Below are 19,991 nucleotides of genomic sequence, written 5' to 3'. Positions count from 1 at the left end.
TTGCTGCCTTGGCTCCACTTCATCCTGTCAGCATTACTGAGATTCCCATAAATGCAGCGACAAACACTCTCTCGGGCTTTATGACTTCAGTACTCTTGCCATGCTAGTGCATGCACTTAGTCTCTTTAAAGTGATTTGTGTATAGAGAGGAACAGAACAAGTAATGTGAAGCAAAAAAAAAAAACTAAGTAAAAATACAAAAATGTAAAAATAACCGGCATTCAAACATGTAATCAAGTCACTCCTGTCATTAGGAAACTATTCTTAAACATAAGGACTCATTATGTTGGTCCTGTTGGGAGTGAACTGCTATTATACTAATATTATTTGATATTATTAATAGGTATATGTTACGGGAAACAGTATTTTAGTCTCATGATTTGAGGCAGAGGCAATTGTGAAATAAAAAACTGTTAAATCTAGAGCAATTTAGGTCACAGACAAAAAATATGTAGAAAGCATAAAGATGTCACAAGTTTTAGTCAGCAAAGTAACTACTACCTGTAGCACTTTATATATTAATAATGTCACACTCTGATGCCAATCATAGTCTAAAAAATATATATGCATTTATAAATAGCACACAAAGGAGGAGTAATGCTATATAAATGATGAATTAAGTGCTTACTAATACCTAAATAATGCTTAATAGTGTGACATTATTATAAAGTGCTACAAAAAGTATTTATAATAATTTAACTTTGAATATAATAGAGTATAAAGTAGCAAATGCTCAAAAATAAAGCACCAGTACCCTCAGATTATATTTATTATTGGTTCTCATCAGAACACTATCATAAAGCTTTGAAATATACATTTTTTTAACTCATAAGCAGATTTTAGAACCTAGTTTTTGTAGTTTTGTTGTACCTGCAGAGAAACCATCTCTTTCTGGCCTCTTAACACATCAGACACTCAGGTATTTGGCTGAAACCAGGGGAACCAGAGCGTACAGTGTGCCACACTGTGGCCTCTGTAATGAGGCCTGACTCCTAATGACTCACAGCCCCCAGCAAGAGATAGAGGTGGCCAGCAGTGGGGCTTATCTCATTGGCACTCTGTGCTGCGTGGTTACTGCTGTAACCTTTAGATCACTTCAGATTAGGCTGCTGCGGGAATCCTTCAGTAGTTATTACAAAACAGATTGAGTGGCTGGAAGAATTCTCATAAAAGTTGTATACGAGCCCTCCGCTTGAAGTTGTGATAATAGGCTGATTGTGCAAAGACATGTTACAGGCTGAAGCTCGTGACTGATCGGCATTCTCTAACGCTGCCTCAGATAAGGCTGCGATGCCATTGTTTTTGTTGACTGCTTTTGATTATGTAAATTCACACGAGCTAGAGGAAACAGAGCATTGTGATAAATTTAGCACTAAGAGGGTCCTAAAAGCGGCAGGGGGTCCACAGAGTGGAGGTGAGCTAACTTATGCTAGTCAGTCATGCCTGCTGAGCATCATTCATGGAAGAGTGCAGGAGCTGGTCAGCCAGGGGACAGGGTGGTTAATTGCACTGCACTTTAATAAGTCACACACTGAAGACACATGGCTTTAATCACGCAGACGTCCCCGCTGATAGGCAGTGCAAGGGACAAAGGTGGCTCCGTCTCATCGGACTTAATGTTTCTGCAGGCAGGTGTCCGATGTAAACTGCGGGTGTTCCTGTCAAGATTCAGAAGTCCATATAATCACGTACACACGCCTTCACCATACTCTGCCTCTTGTTCTTTGCACTCGTCTAACCTCGGTATCTAAATGATGTTGCTATTTCAGCTGTTTGTCACTGGGAGCAGCACAGCGGTGGGAAAGTTTCATTGTCACAGTAATCAAAGTGGTGACGAGCAGGAGTGAAATACATTTAGGTGGAGTGAGGTCTCTGGAGAGCATTTTGTTGGTGTAAACACTTTTCTTGTCAAAAAAGAGGGAATCTATTTTCAGGGATTTGAGCAGATACAGTGCGAAGTCATACAGGAGAGCCCCGAGTGATAACCGTCATACTCATCCAGCTTGTCTTTTATGCAGTGCTCTCTGTACGGAGAATCAGCAATGAAGAGCAGTTATTTCAACATTAATTAAAGGGTGTGTTGCTTGCCCCCAAAAATGCATTCTAATGTTAAAATCCATGTTAAGGGAAATAGCAAACATGTGATCAGGCATTGCAAAATGTTAACTAGGTCTTTGTCCTTGACATTCACATTTTTAATGTCACTAAGCTGTTACTGACGCATGCTGCGCTGCACACATATATCTCACTGGAGGTAGATTTTGTCCAGATCTAACAGGATTTGCTAGGATTTGGAATTAAATCTCCACGTAGGGTTTGATTTCCAATCAAAATTGGCCACTGCATTTTGTTCTGCCTTTGATGGTTAAAAAAACCCCATCTCACTTCAGTTATTTTTTTTTGCTGCAAAATGAGACTGTTATTTTTAATGTTGCCATAAGAGACAGTCAGTCTGATATCAGTCTGACAGCAACCGAATGGGATCAAGTTGGCTATTACATCCAATCTGTTTTTGATGATGTAATTGTGATAAATCATCAAAAATCACACATCTGTTGTTTACATAGATGGAAACTCACAATTAATAGAAATGTACATTTAACTGTTACATTTGTGCACAGCAGCCTTCCTGTTCTATAGAAATATAACCGGACTACAACCAGCTGGCAGCCAGTTGAGCCGAGTCCCCTCAAGTTGGCTCATTGACAAAGACTCATTCAAACTGATGGCAACATGTTGGCTATCTGTCAGCATTTATAAATTAGAGATTAGTGATTATTTGTAAACCTTCAACAACGTCTCTGAGAGTGACTACAGTCATCCCAAGTGAGACTGTGACTGTTTGCAGAAAGTTTGCCTCCTCTTAGCCGACCTTGTGATCAATAGTGTGCAACACCATCAACAGTTTGGTGAAAAAATTCAAAACAATCACAATGTAGTTTTCTTTTTTGTTCCTTTTATTGAAGATGCAAGGAGATTTCCATTCTATTTTTTACTTGTGCGACTGACCCATCAGCTTGCTCTGAATATGGGCGTAGCTTTGTCAAGCTGAGTGCGCCCAGCTAATTTAATGTAAGCTTACTCAAGCCCGCTTGTTCTTAATATTCCCAGAGTATTTTAATTGATTTAATAAAATATCAATATTTGGTGTCTCTGTATCAATATAATATCACTAGACAAAATATTGCAATACTATGCTGTATTGATTATTTTTCCCCACAAACCTAATAATTACGGTGATAATTTTAACCCAATCAAATCAAATAGTGGATAGTATTCTCTTGATGCTTGTTGTAATAACAGTGAGAGTGCATTGTTTTGTATTTGTTGACCGGCTGTATAATTGTGCTGCAAATTTAAAATTGCTTCAGACTAGCATAGATCTCTAAATGACTTAATGTTCAGCAGACGTAATAAGTGGATCTACAGTAATTCTTTAGTCTTCCCTCTCATCGCCGGGCCTTGGAAACTATTTACATGAATAAGAAATGATGTTAAAGTATTTATTAGGCCTTTATTTTGTTGTGGCTGTGTTTGCATCTTAATTTAGAATTCATAGCAAATGAAGGACGGAAAAATCTCAAACCTACACTCTGACCTTCCAGCGAAAGCCATGCAATGAGAAAAATGATAAACACATGAATGTTCTCCAAATTATTGCAATAAACCTTGTGTAGGCTTTGTTAATGATCACAGTTAATGTGATCTTGTCACATTGTGGACAAACCACTCACAGAGTTTGAAACGTGAAGAGAGTTCATTGTATTAGCCCCTCTTGAGTTAATGCAGGCTTTTATTCCTGTGGGTAAGTTAGTGTGGATGTGGATACCAGGTAGGTGGAAATGAGAACCGTGTGCTTGAATGTGGAGGCTGCGCAGCATAAACTGGCCTTTCAAGAGCAGCTTTTGTTGAACTATATGCCTGTTGAGACTCTTGATCCCATAAGAAATTTATGAGTTTGTGTGCATGCGTCCATGTGAGAGCGAGCAAGGAAGCATGTGTCTTCTGTGTGTCATCATAAGCTCATTATTTTTCTTCTCTCCCACAGATCTGCGACCTGTCATCACCTCACCCAGCAAGTGTATGTGAGCGCACTGGCACTTCAGTGTTTTTTTCTGCTTCCAGAGCCCCCTCAGCAGCCACCAAAAACACCCAGAGACCACAGGCTGCAAGATTAGGTGAGCTTTAGGCCACACGCCTCTGGCTATTAGATCTGTCACTGTCTCCTCATTTAAGGGCACTGTGGCACTTAATTTGCTTGCAGACCTCACTCTAAAGCTTACTAATAGTCATTGATTTGTTTAATCTTGCCACATATTTAGGATAATCCCAATTTTATTACCTCTTAACCCCTTTCAGACTAGTGATTGAGAACAATAAAAAATAAAAAAATAAAAATATTGATCTTGTCCACAGTCATTCAGATTAAATGGCAGGGGAAGATGGTCTAATCAAAGAAACAATAAAAGCTTTCTGGTCTATCGAGCAGTGTCCCTGTAGTAGCGTATAACCCGACTGTTTCAGAGCAGGGCTTGAATATGAGAGCAGCTGTAGCCCATAACACATGTGTATCTTGATTAATCATCCTGTTAAGGAAATGAACATGGCTTTAACCTCTGCCTGTTCAGATGAACTGCTGCTCAGAGGAAGTGGAGCTCTGATTGATTTTCTTTCACATGTGAGTGAACTACATGCATCTATCAATGCAGAAGATTAGCTGAACATGTGAATTTGTGCGTTGTTGGATACAGTCACTCTGAAATATTGAACACATCCTCATAACATGGCAAACCACATGCAGAGCACACACAGCCCACACATGGATGTATCACTACATGTTGAGTTGTACAAAGACACATCGTGTTGAATCTATTACAATTCATTATTTTTGCTCAAAATGCCACGCTGTAGCATTTCTGCGTACTTCCTCTCTGTGTATGACTACCGTGCAAAACTGAAATTTGCTATGGGTCAGTCATGCACGTGTTATACCTGGACTACCTTTCCCTAATCTGTCATTGTCATGTATGTTGATCATATGTGCTCTTCTTCTGCCTAATGAAAACTCCTGATTGGGTAAACAGCATGTCTGTCTCTGTCACTGGCTGGTTTCATTTCTGTAGATATTAGAGCCATAGATAACTTAGCCCAATATTCTGCTTGAGCCACATTTAAATATTTTATTATGATCTTCTATTTGCACCAATTGTAATGGTTGATCTTGATTATGTAAATTAATTTTGTAATTTAGGATATATGCTCCATTAATTCATCTGTCTGTTGTTAGTCTAGGCAGTTGTAGGAGATTGGTGGGCCAGCTTATGCATCTTAGAAGTTCATCAAGGATGCGGGACATGGAGCAACAGTTTTCTGACTGTCACAGTTTACCAACAAAGCTATATAACCAGGATTCCATATTTTTTTGTGTGGAATAAAAACTTTTTTTTTCTGTTTTTGCTTCTGAATGGCATGCAAGCTGCCTCTTAGAAAACACGAGTCAGACACTTTACATCTATACAGAAGGTCCAAAGGTTGCTGCTAGAGTAGGCGTCCATTGAACATTGCATATGAGGTGTTTTCAAGGTGAAAACTACTTAAATAAAATAGTTTGGTGTGTTTTTTATGGGAAATAAACTAAGATATATGGGACTATAGCTAACGGCTGGTCAGCTTAGCTTAGCACAGTTGAGTCTTACTCTATGGACAGAGTTACCACTAAAGGGTTTGAAAAAATAATGATATTTAAAAATTTAGGTTTTGTGTCCTTTTAAGTACCTCAGAGGACAAAGTGCTATGGTGTATTTGAGAGTTAACTAGTCTACTTAAGTAAAACTTGAAGTCCCACAAAACAATAGTATCCCAAATATATTGTATATTTAGTCAATAGCCATATCCATGGTAACCATCCATATGCAACAGAGATTCACCAGTTGTATGTTTTTGATTGGAATTTCTGATTTATTTATTTTTTAACATGCTTATACTGACTTTTTGCCAATTGCAATTTTTTTCTAAGAATGACAAATGAGAGTGTATACAAACAATAAATCGACTTTTCTTCAGTGTAAAATATTATTCTCATAATAAAATAAATTATTAAACTTTACATTTTTCCCCAAACTACAGAAAGAAACAGAATCTTCTCCCCTTTAAAGAATTCTCAAAACAATAAACAATTCTCTGCTACTGAAAAAAGGTATAAATAATTAAGTGAACGTGAGTTGTTGTACACCAACATTTACCTGACATATTTTTACCTCCTCAAACAAAAGCAGGTGCATCAAGTTTGTATAACAAAACAAATTGCACTAATTTTCCAATTTGTTTAAATTCACCAGACACCAACCCTTTTCTCTTTTTTTCATCCATCTCCATCATTTTCCTCATAACTTCTTTGATCATTTTGCTAATACGAGGCTGCTGACTTGTGGCTGCCTCTGAGCTCTTTCCCTTTGTTAGCTATGTCTATGTTAATCTGGCTGAAGGTGATTTAAGTGTCTGATTAGATTGTTTGATATAAAAACTTTTTCACAGTTATCCCCCATGGTATACTTTGGGGAACTTTGTGTCGCCACTCATGCATCTCTAATGTCTACCATTATAAAACAAGAGTCACAAATAGTGAGGACACTAAAAAAAATAGAAAGGTCTGAACAGCTGTGATCGAGCTCAGCATTAAACCTGTAACCCATGAAAAAATTGGTGTCATTGTCCAAAAACCTACAGACCAGCTGCACAGCATATTGCTAACCTTTTGATTCCCAACCTCTAAATACTGTTATTTTTTGATGCTTATATTTTACCCTTGATTATTCCACCTGAGATAACAGCTAGACAATCACAATACTGGAGTATTCAGAGTATTGATGAATCAATTGGAGAGTTTATGCTTGTTTTTGTCATCAAAAGCATTTGAACCTGGAAACTGCGATTACATCAGCCTTACTGAGCAAACTGGCACAATACAATACAAACAAGTTTATTAATCCCACTAGGGGCAATTAACTTCAAGCAGCTTGTTATACACAAAACACATTAACATACAAACAAGCAAATGAAGCTTAATGTGATAAACCTCTCAGGAATAAAATAAGCCGGTTTTTAAAAGGTCAAACAATTCCTTTAAATGTTATGAAATTATCATCTACCACCCAACTGTCTACATTTCCTCCCTGTTTCCTTCTCAGAGTGAAGGATGGGGTCAACAGTTCCTCTGCTGGCCTTGCTCCTTGCGCTCACCACCAGTGCGTTGAGTCTCAACCCAGATGACCCCAATGTCTGCAGCCACTGGGAGAGGTAAGCACATTCCCTTGTATTTAATCGTCTGAAAACGCTGATTCGTATGAGTGACATTGTCACTTCTGAAACTTTTTCAGTATATCTCCTCTTAACCAAAGTTCTGATCTATTGTCAAAGTCCATACAGCAGTATCGATCTCACAGCGGCTCAAGTTGCCAAGCTCGGAGAGATGGGAGGTGCTGCTGCTTCAAATGAAATACACAGGCAGATTGATCAGTGTACTCTCATCCCAATCAATCGCAAATGCCACAGAGCCTGAATAATTATTAGCTTTGCTGGGCAGTGTCACTTATGAGAAATAAGCAGGAATAATTTCTGTCCGTGGTGCAAAGGGGAGGAAAGAAAGCTGTGAAGATATATTATCTGGATTATTGCCTGACCAAGGTGAGGGTACTTTGTGGTTCCACCTTGTTGGCATCGAAATGGATTCCCTAAGTGGGCAGTATGGTTATGGCTTTTAGGTCCTCCAATATCCGCAGACCATATATCATAAATATCAACTTTTTTTTAGCGTTTTCATACCCTTTATTTTAAAGTCAACGCTTCACTATGCAGGAAACCGACACTGTGTTGAAAATGGCATCAGTGCCTTTCTGATTCTTAATAATTAGCATTTTATTGTTATAGCTGGTAAAACCTGACCCAGTTTAATAGTTAAGTGATTTCAAAAATGATTTTTTGTGATGATTCACAAAAAAGAAAAATAAACAAAGTTTGGCTGCTCAAATATTTAAAATGTTTGACTTCCCTGTAATATTTTTTTAAATAATGCCACCTTTCACCATTTTTTGTCTAAAATTGTTATTTAAGTCAAACCATGTAAAAAATTCAAAGGGTAAATGTCTCCTAGGTAGAGCTTATTACAACACTCAGACATTTAATAGATGACAAGAAGCCCAGACTAATGGCTGCTTTTTTTGTGCCTGCGGCTAGGACTGAAAGCCAAAAATATTGGAGACTAAAGGACAGGCATTTCAAGACTTTATCAGGTGTTTGTTTACATTTAAGATCTTAAACAGAAACCATACTGAAAATTATAGGAGTCAAATAAATGTAAAAAGTAAAGAGCACAGCATCCGCATCTAAAATTTAGGGGAGAATACATTTTAAATCTCTACAACAATTTAAAGGGGTAGAAATAATAAGCCAGAGTATGGTAAAATCCTTTTTTCTGCAACTGGTGTCCTTAAACGTTTGTCTTTCAGCTATGCGGTGACTGTCCAGGAATCCTACGCTCACCCGTTCGACCAGATCTATTACACTAGATGCACAGACATCCTCAACTGGTTTAAATGCACAAAGCACAGGTGAGTTTGTAGGTCTCAGAATTTGTTTCCTTATTATATTTTACTTGTTTTTTGATTTTTTTAAGTAGCACGACCTTTACTGTACCCCCAGAGGATGCCAGTGACTGTAATTGTGTTGTTTTGAAGATGTTATGTTTTAATTGCTTCATCAAGGTTGATAGCTCCATCAACTAAATGAGTAAACAGAGACCTCCTACAAGCGGATTTTTATTTGGGGGTAAAATTCCACTTAAGAATGATTTTTCTGTGCTTACTTTGATAAAATGACAAATAACAACAAAACATCAAGTTACTGTTTAGCGTCTGTTTGTTTCCTGCCCTTCAGAAAGGATCACTCTTTACCTCACGTAGCTGTCCCTGTGTGTCTGTTTTTCCAGGATCAGCTATAAGACAGCTTACCGGCGGGGAGTGAGGACCATGTATAGGCGCCGCTCGCAGTGTTGCCCTGGTTACTTTGAAAGCGGAGACTTGTGTGTTCGTGAGTGTCCCTTTTTCAATTCCTATGTCTTTGCTCACGACATTTCAGGTTGTATCTTCAGGAGATTTTAAGAAAATAAAATATTAGGATTGATTGTTATTGTGAGTGGCTTGCAAGTAAAGACGCAACTTCCATACAGGCCGCTGCTGCCCAAGTCTTCTGTCTGATCCCTCAATAAAGTCCACTCCTGCCTTCTTTCCTAGCGTGCCACCATGTACAATATGTGGATTAAGTCAGTTTAAAATGACTGAGCATGATTTAATAAGGTCACTCACTGTTTTACAACATGGTCTGCCCCCTGCTTTGCTCTTTCTGTTAGAGTAGCTTAATTGAAGTTGTATAACAATGAGAAAAATTAACGAGCCAAGAGCATACTGGTTACAGACCAAGGATGTATAGCACCCACCATAAAACCACAACAGACTTCAATAACTTAAAAGAGCAAGGGCCTTGAAAATTAGGCTGTAACAGTGCGCTTAAAACAGTCATTCACTGTCAATTCAATAGCTTCAATGTCTAATTTCACTCGCACACATTCAACTGAACACTTTTGCAAGTCGTTCACGAGTATTTGTTACGCTGACCTCACTGAATATTTCATTTGCCTTAAAAAAGAATTTAATTAAAATTGTTCTTCAATAATAGTTTTCATCATCTTTTGCAACATGAGCTAGCTTCTGATATAGTAACCCCACCATGTGCTCTTTGACCACAGCTGAGCTCGTCCTTGTCTAAGCTTTCCTAGCCTCGGGGTAACAGTTCCCCAGGAAGTCAGCCAACAAAGAGTGAGAGCCCGTGTGATTATATGGGGGTCTGGAGAAGTGAGGAGCAGACTGATCAATAATGTATTCATTAACCATTTAACTGACAACAGAGACATTTGTTCATTAATAGTCTTTTCAGGGTGTTAACAAGGTGAATCTGCGAACTGCGATGCCGCCTCTTGAATTTGGCTCGTCTTCATCTATAAGCGGGCTGTATTTTTTTGTATTATAGAGTATCAGGCCATTGCGGCCTGTGTCAGGTGAATAGAGGAGATTGAGTTGATAGGGGCCAAGAGGGCAGTTTTTGCTTTTTGCTGGCTTTGCAGACTGCTCTCTTTTAATCCTAGCACTCTCACTACTAGGATTAAGAGATTTGTACTCCCCAAGCTGTTTTGCATGCAGTGACAAAAAGGGGCATTATAGAGGAAATCGAACCAAAATTAACTCAAGTCATCTATTTCGAGACATTTTATTGTTTACTGAATGTAAAATATCCCTCCCTTGTGTATTGTTAGTTTAGTGTAGCTTTTCCCCATGAAGTCTGTTTCATTAAAAGTCAGAAAAGCTTCAAGAGGGTTTGCCTTTTAATCCTGCCTGCTTTCTTGTTTTTTTGTCATATGGCACCACATCAGCACTCACATTAGCTCCAGTGAGAGGCAGTTAATGAATTTGGGGATGTGGAGCAAGTATTAAAAAAATACACAAAATGCTAATGCTTCCGACACTCTTAAAAGATGCCTTTTCTTTGTTTGTTGTTGTGTTTCGTTTTGTCTGTAAGAAGTGATTTATTTATTTATTTTACATTTTGTCGAGGCGCTCGGTGATACGCTGAACTTTGATCTGCTTTTTTCTAATTAGTGCTTGAAGTTTCCAATGAGAGGTGTTTATTATTTCTGTGACCTTTGATCTGTCGTAAGTCATTAGCTTAATATGTAACTAGTCTATGTAGAGGATGTGAGGAACTCATTTCCCACCTAATAAGCATGATTATTACAGTTGTGCAAAGGAAGCAAGATGAGCTCACTAATGACAACAGCTCGTAATATCTTCTGAGGCTGACAGGCTCTGCGGGGCTCTGAGTCTCTCTTTTCGCAAAACATTTAGGCCAGATGACTCCTGCGTGACTCTTGCCTGTCCATTTTAAAAAAGACCTTCACTGCAGAATTAGTCGGGTTTTGATAAGTTTCACATTTGAGCTTTCACCATCAGTAAGATGATGAGATTTGGCTCCAGAAAGGGATCCTGCGCCTTTGATTTCTTTTTCATTTTTGGCTTTGTTGCATTTTTTTAATGCTTCAAAGACACAGTTTTAAAATAAATCGTCTCTGTGCTAGACAGAGGCCCGGAGAAGAAGTTATGCAGGAAGTTGTTTGATAGGTTCTGCTGGCATCTGTCTTAGAATGATTCAACCATCAGCTGCATCACCTCGTTTCAAGCTTTTCCCACTACAAAGCACTACAACTACAAGAATCATAAACACTGGCAAAAAAAATGGCACTGGTAGACCCTTTTTTTTCTTTTGGTCACTGCAGGAAAGCTTTCCACAACAGGAAGGGACAGTAACGATTTATAATATCCAGCATTTTAAAAGATTGCGGTTTTCCTGGGTAAAAATGTTAAATTTATTAACACTGCATGACAATCACCAATTAGCTCCATTGTTCCCCGTCCTGATAACACCTCTGCATAATGAGTTAGATTAGCCTTTTATCTAGATGAAAGACTCAATTTTCCAACAGATTCCTTAGACATGAGTTAGGCAGAGTGATTCATGAATTTCAATTAAAATGAAAGACCTACCTCCTACTTTATTATGCCATCCCTTCAGTACACCGGTTCAGATCTCAGGAGAAGGGTGCGCTTTATCCTTTCTCCCATATTCAAAACTTCATTTCCATATTTCTTTTTTTTCTAAAGGATGTGACACATTTGCATTTCCCTGTTCTCGCTGATCAGAATTTGCTGATTGAAACTAAACGAAATCAACTCATCGTGGTGACATTGAATTCGTCTCCTCTTCTCTTTGAATACTCTGCATACTGTGGGCTCATTGATTACAGGTAGTCGATCTCACTACCTTCGTCAGCACAAATGTTGAAGCTCTTCCTCCTTTTCTTTTTGCTGGCTTACTGTAATTAGACAGTTCTCTGCCAGAGTGATGTTCAGAAAATCTGCCCTGAATTATCTTTCAATCTCTGGTTTACCATTTTTGCCGTGGGAGCATTTCTGCGATTAGCGCCAGCTTGTTGCTGTCTGGTGTTCACTCCTATTTCTCCTTTCCTGCTGCATCTTTTGAGTTGGTGGTGGAGCTTAATCGAAGCCTGACTGAGTGATAATCTATAGCGGCACTGTTCAGGCCTGCAGCCAGCTCCTCCTGACCTCTGTGCCTGCAGGATGGGTGCCATAGTGTTGAACACAGGACTTATATTGTTAAGAAAAAAAACCCTGCTAGATGCTATCCCCTGTCCCTTTTTTCACTTTTGACCACATCACAAAAAAATAAAGAACAAAGGAAGCAGAACTTGGATGGAGTGTTGGATGAGCTCTGATCAGTTAAGGGGATGGACTGTCTGCTCTGCCGCCCTTGGATTGTGTATTATCCCTCCACAAGCCATGCTAGAGGACTGCTGATTCCCATCAGGCGGAGTTTCTCTCTCGTCGTATTGGCTCGACTGTTTCCTTCCTCAGATAAGAGCCTGTCTGTCTTAACCCTGTTGGCCAGATGACCTTGGCTGCCATATAGTTATTAATGCTAAGTACCTATTTTTGTCATCCTTTTCCTTCTCACTTTGAAACACTGTGGAAAAAATAAATCCACATGGGTCACTTTATTTTCCAGCTCAAAGAAAAAAAAAAAATCCAACTCTTGTGAACACACTTGCAAGAATACTAATGCCAGCCCAATCAATTGGGCGCTGTTGTTGTTCAATATGAATGATCAAGAAAACTGCATACTTAGTAAACACTGCAGTGCCTGGACCTGCTACATTAAAGCATCACTATATGACAAAGCACTGGCTGATCAAATTAGGGAGGATTTACAGCTTGTTCCGTCGTGCCTCGACCTGCCGATAGCGACTCATTGTGGAAAGTAAAACTACATGATAAACCAAGTGTTGACCAAGGACTTTGGCTGCTAACGAATCGTTTAGCCTATTGTCAAGTAGCTGAGATAGATGTTAAATATGAGCGCCAGAGCTAAGATTCAGTCCTTTGATGGTATTCAGGAGATATTGAGTGTTCAGTTTTATGGGCCATTTTCTTTCAGCTGTTATCTTGGTGCTTTTCATTATGCTGTTTATTGGTGCTTTAATGACGGTTTACACTGTGTGTGTGTGTGTGTGTGTGTGTGTGTGTGTGTGTGTGTGTGTGTGTGTGTTCCAATGCAATTATCAACTGCGCTGATGAGGAAATGTCTTTGTCTATTTTAGCTCTGTGCACAGAGGAGTGTGTCCACGGTCGCTGCGTGTCTCCCGATACATGCCAGTGCGAGCCCGGATGGGGAGGACTGGACTGCTCCAGTGGTGAGGGCACTTTTCTTTTAATTTTCCAGTTAACCATTTAGACCCATTTATTTCTAAATGGCTTCACAGCCAGTTAGTCCATAAGACTTTGCTGTCAGTGTGTTTTGCCACAATGCCCATCTACCTCAAAGCTGCTCAGCTTTGTATCCTCTCTTCTTAGCAAGCACAGCCAATGGAACAGGTAAGTTACAATGAATTCATTTTCATTTGCTGGAAGTGGAAGTGATTTGCCTGATGAATATAGCGGATGGATGGATGGTTGCATTCCCCCCCCCCCCGTGTCTACCAAACTCTCTGTTATGGTCTTAATCATGATTAGACTGATGCCCGTGGCTTGTTCAGTGCAATGATGAATCAGTGCCAAGCTGAAACAAGCCATTGTATTGGTCTTCTATTTACTGGGGTTTCCTCAGCACCCAGAGCTGGATGGGAGGGTGGAGTTAGGCATATCCATCCTGCAATCAACTAAATGCTGGAGTGTCACTGAGGCCAGGCAGGAGGGAAGAGTCTATTTTCTCCTTTGTGAAATGTATGCCAGCAGAGAAATGTAGATACAGAAGGCCTTTTATACCTAGATCAGGACAAATATAGCAATACCCATGGCAACATATCACCATTTCCTGCATCAACATTTCTGACCTCTAATTCTTAACTTCAACTCTCCACTCCCAGTTGCATTTAACCGTTGCATATTTAGGAATGAGTTATGGCAGATAAAATCAAATCAGTAGTGTTATTGTATAGATCTATGAGTTTTCATTAGCAGGAGAGCCATTCGCTGATTAGCAACTGTGTGTAAATCAGCTGCCTGCGCAGCAGCAGTGGCCTACCGGAGGTGGATTCATGGGCATAGATGACAAGCCTGAGCTGTTTGCTGCTGCTGCTGCTGCTCACTCCTACAGACTGGTGAGGGTCCAACAGGGAGGATGTGTGAGGTTCAGGGCCCTCGGGGACTCTTGTCCCACTCTTAGTTGGTTAGGAGTGCAGCCGTGTGTGCGTTTGAGCCTGCAGGTGATTGGATAATCCACCTTGTTAAAACAGACTTGATGATTGAGACAGAGGCATTATTCATAACTTTAGATTTCCATACCAGGCATGATTCCAGGTTTTTTCATTTACGAGCTTTCATCTGTCGAAATAAGGAATGTGTGCCAATTTTTAAATTAAATCTGCCCTCTTTTTCCTTCGTGTAAATGGTGCAGCATGTTTTTTTTTTTTTGTCTTTCACTGTAAATTCTACATTCGCTCAGCACAGACAGATGAGGCGGTTAGGTAAAAGTCTTTATGCAAATGGATGCAGGCTTCATATTATGGCACAAGTGGGCTGAAATACACACATTAACACCAAATCAGCTCCAACACAATCAATGTCATGCTTTATTTGCTGTTTATTTTACCACTATTATGTTTGACTTGAGGTGTTTGTGTTCACATAAAAGCCAATTCCATAGCTGGTGAGAAGGCAAAATGAGCTCATCATATGACAAAGGATTTGTGAATGTGATTAAAATAAAAAAAAGAAAAAGTGTGCCGTCCAGGCTTGGAGATGAAGAGCTGCGGTGGGATGCTGTGCGGTCTAAAGCTGAAGTGACAGCCTTTCAGCCAATGATCTGGAGCTGGATCAAAGGCTTGGACTTTGTTTCTGGAGCAGCACCCACCAGGAAACAGTTTTGTATATGGGTCAGGTGGTGGAAATAAAGAGTTGCACTGTTTGTTGCCAGAAAAGGGAAGGCGATAAGGTGGGAGAAAGTCAGTAAATTGTGCTGGGAGTGGTGGTGAAGGCTGAAGAGAGATCTAGCCTGGTTTCTTTTGTTTTTTTTGGTTTGTTTTTTTGTTTTCGCCTGCTGTTGTCCACCTGCTGTAGCCAGAAAACATTTCATCCTTTTTCTCGGCCTGAAGCAATATTCCCACTGAGACCAGACCTGCCCTGTGACCTGCGTCGAGTCCCGGGGTGTCTCAGACTCATCTCAAGGACACACTGGTAGATGTGGACCACGCATAAAACAGAAAAAGCAGATGAGCGATGCTTGCTGTCTGTCATGTGTGGATTTGGAGTATTTTGAGGGGAGGCTTTGTTTTCCCAGAGTGATGAATGATTAATTGCTGCTGTTGGTTAGTGTGATTGCTCTAATGCCTGCACATTGTGTTTGTGGAACGTGGTCTTGAAAATGTTCTCCTAATCACTTGTCATGAATCAGTTGTTTATTTTTTAATTTAACAGTTTAGGGCATTGAAAGGTTGCCCTGTACCTGTTAATGTTTGCTTTTGTCTGTTTTTCCCCCCATTGTTGTGCTTGTTTTGTCTGTTCTTTTGCTTTCTCTTCTTTTCATATTGAAATGCATCTATTTGTCCTCTCTGTGCCACTGTGTATACTTTGTTTTGTCAGTAGGGTTTGTCTTGGAGAAATAACAATGTTCACAATAGGAATTCCACCATGTAAATAAAAAAAAGGGACAAAAAATATTAGGTTCAATAAAGCAGGGACAGCAGCAGATTTATTTTTTATTTTTTTTGCAATGGCAATTCAGATAGATGGAGCTCCGCTCATGGGACCGAACAGTATGTCTTTAGTCATTTTAGTCTTCTGATGTATGCTACTGCTGTTATTGGTTGTAGTTTGCAGCAAATATACTACATGTTAGCGTAAAAAAAAAGAAGCACACAGTATGAGATAAAACGGGAAATCAAATCTTTGTAGAATATTATCAGTTTATTGAATAAAATCTATATAAAGTTTTTTAGAGACTCTTATGAGTTTCTTGGGTTTAGCAGTAGACTCTTCGTTTGTGAAGTTGCAGAGAAATGACCTGGTCCTTTTTTTTTTTCCCCCTCCTTCATTTCTGTGTATTTTTCAGCTCTTGTGATTTAATCCCTCTTGATGAGTCTGTCACACCGGGTCACTGTTTGCTACAGTAATAACAGCTTTCAAATAAAAAGAATGATCAAGATAGATGTCGTAAGGTATATTTAGCCGTGACTGCCATCGCTTGTAAAATATTAGGTGCAATGAAGCACTATCATTGATTTCATGTGATTCAGTCAGATAATGATATGTTCCCGGTGCTCGGGGAGAAGAAATGTGCATATGAAGCTTTTAATGTTTCTTTCCTCAGCCTTCTTGGAGTTTTCTTTCCCCTATCGTGGTGGAAAATGTACGCCCACTTGTGCAGAGATTCTAAGAATCAATGCCACCGATATAAGTATCTGGAAAGTCCAAGAAGTAGTTCAGGTTTGTTAACCGCAAAGCTTCCCTTGCATTCTAAAAAGAAATCTATCACACTTAACAGCCAAATCTAATGTGTTTGGTCAGCCGTGGCCCATGAGGTAACATATTCCTCCCTCATGTATTCAGATGGCAAAGCAGCTATTGCTGTGTGTGCTATACACGTGGTTAATTGATAAATGTGGCTGATGAATGGCTTTTTTATGCTATGCTGCACCAGATCAGATGCTACAAATGCTAATTGACCACTAAAACTGACCATTTTTATGGATTTAAATCAATGATTTGTTTTTATTGGATTTAGGAATTTGGGATTGCAATCACAATGATGTGGCTCAAACAGAATTAAATGATTTGTGCTTTTAGCTTTGTTAGCTTGTTTTGCCCCAACAACTGTAGATGTAAAATGAAAGAGCAGCCCGACCAAGACCAACAGACCAGAAGCTGTTAAACTTCATTTTGACTTGAAAAACACTCTCACGAGGACTCCCTCTGGCACACGTCGACAGTATTTACACATTATTCTCAGAAGAGCATCTAAGCCAGATGGTTTCTCTCCAATCCCACAGCAGCAGGACATTGATATGCATTGCTGTCAAAGACCAAGGGACTGAATTACATTGAACATCGGCATAGCACACAGAGATTCACTCTCACTTGACACATCACTCCAAATGTCACCTTACTTTGCTCCCAAAACTTCTCCCTTCATTAATCTTAGAGACAGAGAGCTGAACGTTTGTTTGTGAGCGTGTGTTTCAACAAGTCGCTTTTCTTTGAGATGACGCCTGCACGTCAACAACAGCAAGCAAAAAAAGTGAATCGTGTTTTTAAAAAGACGTCCACATCGATTGAATTCCTCATTATACAAGCATGTAAAGAGGCATTTTTTGGAGAACTATAAATATTCTAACTCTATCATTCTGAAGTGGGTTCCTTGCTGCTTATTTCAGTCGATGCCAACTGCCTCATTCATTTTGATAGATCAAAGCGCCCAGGCAACAGTATTTCTCAAGGGGACAGAAGACGGACCGATCTATAGAGCCTCGTGCCGCTGTGCAAGTGTGTGCTTGCATCAATGCAGTTGAGGCCTACTGTGCTTGCAGAGGTTTGTTTTTGTGAATGACTCCGGGTTCCCTGTGGATGGTGGAGCCATTTTGTGTACTGCCAAGTATGCAAAAGCTGTGCTTAAGGTCCCGACATGGTAGCGTGCTGGTAGTCTGTATGCATCTATGTTCCACACACAGCTTTGTAGGCCCTCATATACATGTTGTAGCTTCACACTGCCACTTGGGGGCATTGTGAAAATATGTGGAACCGGTAATGTGGGCTACTTCTGATTTTATTTGTGCTGTTAACAATAAAGGTCCACATGATCCTCTTAACTTTGATATATACATCTTGTCATTTTGTTTACTATTTGGGTGCAGTTAAGAAAAATATGCAGTGTCTTGCATTCAAAAGCAAAACTCTAACAACCGAATATATAACTATAGTCTTGGACAGTAGTTGAAATAGTGAGCACAAATTGTTAAACCTTTTATTTCACTAATAGTCCATTACTTGCTATTTAGAACTTAGGAAGGACTTTGCATGCTAACTTTAGTAATTCAAGTTGGTTGTGTGCAATTTTAAAACCCAGTGGTGACTGTTAAACAGAAAAGATTAAACCATGTGGATGCCACTGCTCGGGCTCTGAAAGAGATGTTTCAGGACGTGCTTCAGACAGCACGCCTCTCAGATCTTCCCCTGCATGCCTCACACTGACTCCTGTGACTTATGTGTAGTGTAAATCACTGTGCAGAGACTTCAACTGACTGATATTGAGTCCATCAAATGAAATGTGGCGCACACACCACAGCTGACAGCATTCTTGGCTACAAGCTGACAAGCACACACACACATGCACACACTCACGTGCACACACACATCCACATAAAAGCTGAAAATGAATTAAATATTCATTATTGAAAAATGTTCTCACTGAGTACAATAATCATAATCTTTTACGCACACACACGCACACACACACACACACACACACACACACACACACACACACACACACACACACACACACACACTCTTACATGTCTCTTATGCTTTCTGTACATACAAGCCTCATTGGCCAAGCATGCAGATTGACTTTGCCAGCCTCTGAAGATTTTTTTGTACCATCCCATTAAGCAGGATTTATTATTCCCCAAGAGCTCACTGCTCCATTACTTTTGGGAGAATGCCTGACGTGTGTGTGTGTGTGTGTGTGTGTGTGTGTGTGTGTGTGTGTGTGTGTGGGGTTAGGTATGTATCTTTGTATGTATGCGTGTGATAGATAGATAGAATCTATTTATCTTATCTATCTAGATCTGGTGAGTGTGGAGGCCAATTGAGAACAGTGAACTCAACATTGTTCAGATAATGTGAAATTTGTGACATTGCACATCATCAGGCTGGAAGCAGCCATGTAAAGATGGGTACACTGTGGTCATAAAGGAATGGATATGGTCAGAAAAAATACAGCAACAATACTTAGGTTGGCTGTGATGTTTAAACAATACTCAGTTGGTACTAAGGGGCCCAAAGCGTGCCAGGAACATATTCCCCACACCATTACAACCAGCTTGAAGTTTTAAAACAAGGCAGAATGGATCCATAATGTCATGTTGTTTACACCAAATTCTCTCCCTAACATCTGAATGGTGCATTGATAAAGGAGACTTATCAGATTAGGCAACTTTTTTAAAAAATGTTTTTTCAGCTGACAGGAGTGGCACCCAGTTGCTGTAACCCATCTGCTTCAAGGTTTGATGTGTTGTGCATCCATATGTCTGCTGCATACTGTGATTATATTATTATATTATATATGAGGAGAGAGAGAGATGCATGTATGAATTCTTAGTATTTAACATATAAAAAGCTGGTGGATGTCATACTCATGGTGCATGGTGATGGTTAGGATGATATAACATGAAGTTCCGAGGGTCATTATCACCCTCATGCTTGTCATTAGTCAGTAAGAGAGAAAGAGAGAGAGAGAGAGTTAAGGGCTCCTGGAACACACCACCCAGCTCTGAGAGCCTGTATAGATGGCTTGATTTAATAAGGACATTAAAAAGCCTTATCTCCTGTCCTTAAGAGAAGGTCAGTGTGTCTAAAATAGCTGAAATGCTATGATAACAGTTTAGAGAGATAAGATATCTCCTGAATACTAATGCAGAACAAAGCAGCTTCAGGATCATGTTACAGCCTATAAGTCACACTTAGTTTTGTGGCCTAATGCGTTGTTTGTTTCAGTCATTTGAGTTTTGGACACAGTTGCACATGGTGTCAAAATGCTCCGTGGATCTCTGTTGTTAGGTCTCTACAGAATTGACATAACTCCTCCCGTCCCGTCCA

The 19,991-nt window shown here is 39.7% G+C and overlaps 1 protein-coding gene across 1 annotated transcript in view; it reads left to right on the top strand.

Moving 5' to 3' along the window:
- megf11 (multiple EGF-like-domains 11) overlaps positions 1-19,991 on the top strand; it is a 73,216-nt gene that overhangs the window by 12,548 nt on the left and 40,677 nt on the right. The window contains exons 2-6 of the mRNA XM_039615488.1: positions 4,049-4,178; positions 7,188-7,296; positions 8,505-8,606; positions 8,984-9,084; positions 13,280-13,372. Coding sequence (XP_039471422.1) covers positions 7,196-7,296; positions 8,505-8,606; positions 8,984-9,084; positions 13,280-13,372 — 397 coding nt within the window. The 5' untranslated portion in view covers positions 4,049-4,178; positions 7,188-7,195. The remainder of the gene's footprint in view (positions 1-4,048; positions 4,179-7,187; positions 7,297-8,504; positions 8,607-8,983; positions 9,085-13,279; positions 13,373-19,991) is intronic.

Source organism: Oreochromis aureus, linkage group 7, assembly GCF_013358895.1.
Source record: "Oreochromis aureus strain Israel breed Guangdong linkage group 7, ZZ_aureus, whole genome shotgun sequence".
In the NCBI taxonomy this organism is placed as follows: Eukaryota; Metazoa; Chordata; class Actinopteri; order Cichliformes; family Cichlidae; genus Oreochromis; species Oreochromis aureus.
This window is presented reverse-complemented; position numbering and strand designations above follow the sequence as displayed.